This window comes from Phragmites australis, chromosome 3 (assembly GCF_958298935.1).
Source record: "Phragmites australis chromosome 3, lpPhrAust1.1, whole genome shotgun sequence".
Lineage (NCBI taxonomy): Eukaryota > Viridiplantae > Streptophyta > Magnoliopsida > Poales > Poaceae > Phragmites > Phragmites australis.
In genome coordinates, this window is record NC_084923.1 from 18,090,951 (window position 1) to 18,097,995 (window position 7,045).

At 43.1% G+C, this 7,045-nt stretch overlaps 1 protein-coding gene across 1 annotated transcript; it reads right to left on the reverse strand.

Annotated features, from left to right (window-relative positions):
• Positions 1–517: 517 nt before the first annotated feature.
• Positions 518–3,307, reverse strand: LOC133911033 (bidirectional sugar transporter SWEET12-like). The gene is made up of 6 exons (XM_062353259.1): positions 3,144–3,307; positions 2,595–2,631; positions 2,261–2,468; positions 1,994–2,155; positions 1,704–1,823; positions 518–1,046 (listed from the first exon to the last, which is right to left on the reverse strand). Exons 1-6 carry the CDS (start codon positions 3,187–3,189, stop codon positions 744–746), a joined length of 876 nt encoding a protein of 291 aa, XP_062209243.1. The 5' UTR covers positions 3,190–3,307; the 3' UTR covers positions 518–743.
• Positions 3,308–7,045: the final 3,738 nt, after the last annotated feature.

Here is a 7,045-nt window from a genome sequence, read left to right on the forward strand (position 1 = left end):
TAGGTGTGAACACCCATTTTCTTCGATGGGATTCAACATCTTTGAACTTAGAGGAAGGCCGCGGGTGATAGGCTGATCTAACGGAGGAGGCAGGTAGGAGAGTGGGGGCGGGGCGACGAGACGAGAAGGCAGGAACACTACCGCCAGTGGGTGGGGAGGATCGTTGGATGGACCAGTGCTAGGGCACCAGAGAGGCATGTCAATGATCCGAGCGGAGCTGAGTTAGCACCGCGAGGGCGGCAGCCACGAATCTGGTGATGAGGACGCTGTCACAGGTGGATGGGGGCGAGTGTGTAGAGAAATTAGTAGCGACCTGAGAAAGAAGATAAACAATAGTGCTTCAATTAGAGACGAAAGAAATTATAAGGGACGTCATATGGCAATCTAACGGATAAGATGTGTTAAACTAGCTAAAAACTTTCATAATTTCAGGCACATCAAATTTAGCAACACCCTTAATTTATTGATCGGAGAGAGTAATTAAACTAATGATACCTGTATCTAATATATAAGCTGCTAGAGGCGCGTACATGCATGGCGGATGCAGATCAGTACACGCATCCGATAACTCCAATCATGGAACATCAGATAGTATAGCCCACAAGCTGGCTAATCCTACCGATCACAGGCGACAAATTAACAACGAACTTATACGTACGAACACCACAGGAGACATTTATATAAGTAGCAATAGTCAGGTCAGTCACGTGTGTGCTCCACGTATGCCGAACTCTTTCCCTCAATCAGACAACCTCCACGGCCGTCTGCGCGGTCATCGCCGGCAGTGGACGCGGGGGTGGCGCCGTCTCCAGCGGTGGAATTGGCATGATCTCGACGACCACGCTATTCTTGGCGCCGTCGGTGTCGGCGCTCACCACCTCCCCGTCAGCGTCGAGGGTGGCCGCGACGTGAGGCGCCTGCAGCTGCTGGTCCTTCTGGTCGTTGGCCTGCAGGACCGACACGGCGCCGTTCTTGTTGGGGTTCCGGTACACCAAGTAGAGCGCCATCTGGGCCAGCCCGAACAGCAGCCCCAGCACGTTCGGCATCTGCACACGCACGACACGTAATTTCATTAATTAATTCATCTAGAAAAAAATTTCACTGGTATTTTCTCAGAAAAGGTAATCCCGTTAATAAGTAATACGTTTTTTCCTGAGACCAATTAATTAAATTCATCTTAATTTGCGCTTTTAGTGCTAGCAAACTGATTGGTGTGCCATCCCAGTCCCCCGTTCTTACGGCAATGCCTGCAGTTCGATTGTAGTAGTAGTAGTCCTGATGATTAAATGCTCTTGGTTTAAAACAAAGAACACATTGTGTTTAGCCATAATTAAGCGTCTATCATAACATATCTACCGTGATTAATTACACAATGCTTTAGTTGTCCTTTTACGCTTGCAAGTACGTATTACTTTGCTTTTGCAAAAGATAGTGTTATTAGTAGTATATATGGAGTGTGGAGTGTGACCTTTTTGTTAGGTTATGTAGCCAGAAAACAGCTAGCTGGCTCGTGGGTCGTGACACAAGCGCAAACGTACACCTGTTTCACTATGCATGATTTTTTTTCCAAAAGCTGCGTGTATAAACCAATTACCGGAACCTGGCCTTAAGCTGGCTAGCAACCTTTTGCAAGCCTTCTTGAAAAAAGACACAAGTTGAAAAGGTAGCGCGAGATGATTAAAAGAGAAGAGAAAATGGAGTACCGCGATGAAGAAATCTTTCATGAGGAGGCCGTAGAAGAACCAGACGACGGCGCTGATGGTGAGGAAGAAGGAGAGCCAGAACGGCATGAACTCCACGCTCTTAGTCCTGATCACTTGCCGCTGTTGCAGATTTAACAGCATATTTTTAGTTGATCAAATTAATCAGTAATGCACTCATCCATGGTCTAGCTAGCTAATCGTAGTAAGTAGTGTAGATAATAACTAATTATGTTGCATGCTGAGATGTTTGAACAGGAGGATCGCCCGGGGAGGCAAAATAGTGTGCTTACGATGATGGTGAGAGGAGCGACGAACACGGCGAGGGCGAAGGCGGCGCCGATGCCACCGGCGATGGAGACGCGGCGCTGGCCCTCGATGTAGAACTGCAGGAAGGCGACCATGGCGCCGTAGAGCCCCACGTTCATGGTGCACAACAATTTCACGGTGAAAGTCTGCATGCGAGAGACGATCGATGATGATGTAGCATGTGTATATATACGATATTATTCAAAATAATGTATACTAGATCTAGATGCATGTACCATGCATGCACGTACCAGTGCGTCCTTTGGGGCGTAGACGAGGTATATGGCGAGGTAGACGGACTCGACGACGCAGGCGATGGCGTTGATGGAGAGGAGGAGGACATCCATGGAGAGCAGCGCGTAGTAGAGCCACAGCATTGCGCTCAGCAGCGCCACCACGTACGGCACCGACTGGAACGACTCCGTCGACTTCTTCTTGTACACACGGTAAAACGTCGGCCTGTTTTTCATATATTGTGAGGTTATCAGGGGAGATAATCAGCAGCAATATTAATTAACAATAATTAGCATCTAGATAGCGTCCATGAGACAGAAGTTTTGAACAGTATAATATATATATACTCACACTGGTGCAAGGATAACCAAGAATGATAAGATGTTTCCTGCAAAGCAGACAAGGAAAAGTTAGTTCATTTGCATGTACGTACGGTAATTGCAGCTATATTAGCATGACTTTCATGCTAGTATATATATGCAACATAGCATTGCGCTCGAACGAAATATTTTATGGGCGATAATTTTATTGGTTGCTTGCTAAACTTCGTCACAAATAAACGGCTTTGCTAATTTATAGGATCACTTGTAAGGGCTAGCTTTTGGTTCCTATATATACAAGCTGACACTACCGTGCCCCACTTTCTTATACCCATTTCTTGACTAAAACTTGCTACAAATTAGCTCGTATACACCCATTTCTTGACCTTTTGCAACCGGCACTCTTATGACTGTTTGCAGTAGTGAAAACTTGCTACAAATGTGGGGAGCAATTTTTGCTGCCATAAGATGTAACCCGCCCAGCAACAAAATATATATATAGCCCCTTACTTCTGTGAACACGTATGCATCTGTATAGCTAAATTGTGAGCATGAATATTGTAGGATGGTGTGTGTATACCTAGTATCCCCACAGCAAAGACCAATGGGTGCCCAACGGTAACCATCTTGGAGAGAACTAACTCGAGATGGATCTCCCTGATACCACTGTAAACAAAAGCTGCCTAAGAGAACAACAAGGAGATCTCGATCTATCCCTCTTGGGAGTCTTGTGTTGCTTCTGGTCTCTATTGCACCTGACACAGGTTGCTTGCTGGCCACCGCTTGGTATTTATAGGGCTGGGAAAGGAGCCGCCGTCAGTTAAATACTTTGGGGAGAGTAGAGTTGATTGCTTAATTATCAGTTGAGCTTTGCCTTCCGGGGGTATACGTGTGTCCTGCCGCACTTGAAATCCTGATCATAATCACGTCTTTGGCTAGCTTATGTGTCAGTAATCTGCGACATGTCGCACTAAGGAGGCATTTATGTTGACACATGGATATTTACTTGCATGTTTACATGTGTCGACCTTCGATGTCCCTTAGCTCAATCAGGATAACAAATACTCCTACATGCTCATCTAGCTTGTTGACATGATTGTTTTTCGCTGAGAAATCAAGGTAAACACGAGGCATAATTTCTATGATAATTCTGTCTGACAACCTTGAATTTAAATGCACGGATGGACGAGAAGGTAGCAGAATTATAACTTTTATATAAAAAAACAACTCAGCGTGGCCTTTCACTCTAAATTTCCAAATTCCTAAAAAATTTATAGCACAGGTACCTATCAATGTTTTTATATGTGTAGCAACCATATATGGAAATCCTTAACAATTGCAAATGGTGATCGAAAATATAATACAAGCCAATACGCATTTGGAGCTTCAGAGGATTGATTATATGGCTAAGAGAAGTTTAGTTATCCAAAGCTTCGTATTTAAGCAAGGCAGTGTTTGAAATTTTTAGCCAAACTACATACAGTCATCTACCCATATACCCTTGTGTACTCTTTTTGTAGATGAACTAGGAAGTTCGATGTCGAAAACTTGTTCACTTGGCTTTTTCCCCCAAAGGAAAATTAATTTTGATGTTTTTTTACTTTCCATAAGATTGATGCTACTTGTTGCACAGAGAAAGAGTCAAGAATATATGCTACTTGACGATTAAATTTTATCATCATATACTTGATAAAAAAATCACAAGTATTAAACTATGGAAGTACTTTGATTTACTCATAGCGTCTTCATATATTCAAACTAAACAACACATATCTTTCTCTACCGAAGACTAACAGTTTGATTGCATAGATCACAGGATGTTTCAATGGTTTCTTTTTAAATTTGGTCATTGATATCTTAAAAACTATCAACATTAGCTATATATGAAAATTAAACTATTATATTTGTCTTTAGAACTGTTTTCATTAAAAATATAAATCATTAGTTATATATATATATATATATTCATATAATGTTACATAAAATAGTAGTGAAAGTTATGTCTTAATTAAGACCGCAAAAGGCAATAACATCAAATAAAAATAAAAGTGGTTTCAAAGTCTTTTGAAAGAAACGTCACTGAGTACGTACTTTGTGATCGAGAGAGCTTGCCAGATCCATATTCTCTTTCCTTGCAGTTGCTGCAAACATATCTTGGTTCCCAAAAGTTCTAGCTTGTATTTTCTTTAACCATTAACATCATAGTGTTCTGCAGGCATGCATGATCCCATATCTAAAATTTGAAGTTCCCATTGGTGATTAATTGGCTTAGAGAAGCAGGTATAAGTAACTGTTAGGGACAGAGCCTGGCAAAGTTGCAATAAAATATTAACTCGCCATTTTTACCAAATTAAAGCGATGTGTAAAAAATCCGTACCAGCAACTACCCCAAGTGGCACGGTTACTTTGGAGTTTGGACCACCACGGTGCGTACGACCATGCGATTACGCATGCTACGCCGGCGGGCGCGTCAAAATTCAAAAAGCGCGGTAAGCAAGCGAGCACCGAGCAGTAGCACACGTCGTTAGGCCGTGACGCCATCAGCGCCGTCCACTTGCTCAGCCTATATTAGGCTTGCGGCGATCTCCGCCGTCGACGTGCATGCATGCCCAGCGAGCTGGCTAGCCAGCATAACCTACGCTTTCCAGGGTAATTATGTTGGCATTCATCGTGCAGTGCACACACTCCACACACATATAGACAAATATAAGTATATGAGAAAGCAAGTGATGATCGACGGACAGGATGCATCAGTTTTTTTTTTTTTGAGTCATAGGATGCATCCGGCCGGTTTGATCAGCCATTTCGGGCATGATTTGTGGCTGCAGCTTGTCCTACTCTAGGCAGCTAGGTTTTAACGAGCTGTGGTAAGAGTTTGGTTAATTGTCACCTTTTCGGCCTGTTATACTATTTCTTTAATAGGATCGTACGGAAGTGACTTATTTTCTTGCCAAATTTTTCATGGTTGTGACAGATGTTTTGTCACATTTGTGGCAAGCTAGGGCCGAATGAGCCCGAATGCATCTTCGAAAAACTAAAAGTAGTGTATATGTATAGTGGTATATGAGATATTTGTGACGACCATGACTAGCTAAGGTGGCTGTATAGTGACCTCGGACATTTTGCATGAGAATGGCAACGCATTGGCTGGTCAAATTAATAACCCGTGTTTTCGTCATAAGTAACTGAGTACCTTTCTCGCGCCATGCATGCATCTTTTTTCGTTGCCCATCCAGATGTCAGTAGATTACTGGGATAGAAGAGATAGTGAGCCTATCCGATTGCTCAGATTGCTTAGTTAATCTCTACTACCGCATAGTTAATTGTTAGACTAGAGAGCAGTAGAGCACTAGCTATATATTAACTAGCTATCTATTCTTTGCGAGGAAGCAGATATCTCATGTGAGGCGTATACGCATATATGGAAGCTGGCCGCTAATAAACATGCATGCATGTCATCAACAGGTATAATCAGATCAGGTTATGTCCCACTTGCATTGCTTCGATCGATCGCATCATCGACGTGCACTAGGGCTTAGTGGCGTGAAAATTATTATAGAAAGGGAGATGAATTCTGGGTGGTACATGTGGCAGCAAAAGGCGCCGCAACTCAATTTCTTGGATGGAAAGGCAAAGAGATACCACAAAATTCGCACGCGAAGGGCTAGTGATCCGCACTGTACCATCGATCATACGATTTCGCTAGATTAACTGCATCGGTCAATCAGGGAGTAAATGTGTAGAGGACAGATAGACTATTGGCCGTGTACTGTATGGAATTCGGTGTGCGCCACCCGATGGGCGACAACAAGGACTTCAACTGACAATTGCGTACGGCGTCAATGAAGTTTGAACACAAGAATTTTCCCTTTTATATATGGAGCAACAAAGAATGAGAGGACAGCGACATGCCAAACATCGTACCACCTTGTCTCAACAGCCAGGACTCCCAGGAGCAACTAACCTAACTCCAGTTGCGATCCCGAACTACTTCATCAGCCCCCGTCGGGTCCAATGATTTTCACCCTCGGTGACTATATAGATCTGGGGTTTCGATGGCAAGTTCCGGTCGTCCATGATAGAGCCACAAGATGGAGAAGGGTGCAAATCAGGAAGAGCCACACTAGGACTAGGGATGCACGTGGAGTTGTAGAACGATGAGTGCACCCAAATTTTCGATCCTTATTTTCCATATGATTATCCAAGATAACAATGTGCCAATATATCTCATTAAGGTACAACAATTTATGTAGTTTCATAGAACAAATGGTTAGTTAGAATGCGTCGCTACCATATTCCAAATTATTCTTGACAGCTGGAAGCCATCAGGAAAAACGATGAAAACCATCCGGAAAAGATTATCTTACAGAAACCTTAAGAAAAATTCCTTCAGGGGTAGAACAACACGAAAATTCAAAGTCATGGCAATTCCTACTGAGTGCCGTTAGAAAAATTCATCTACTTCCATAGTAAAACTGCAAG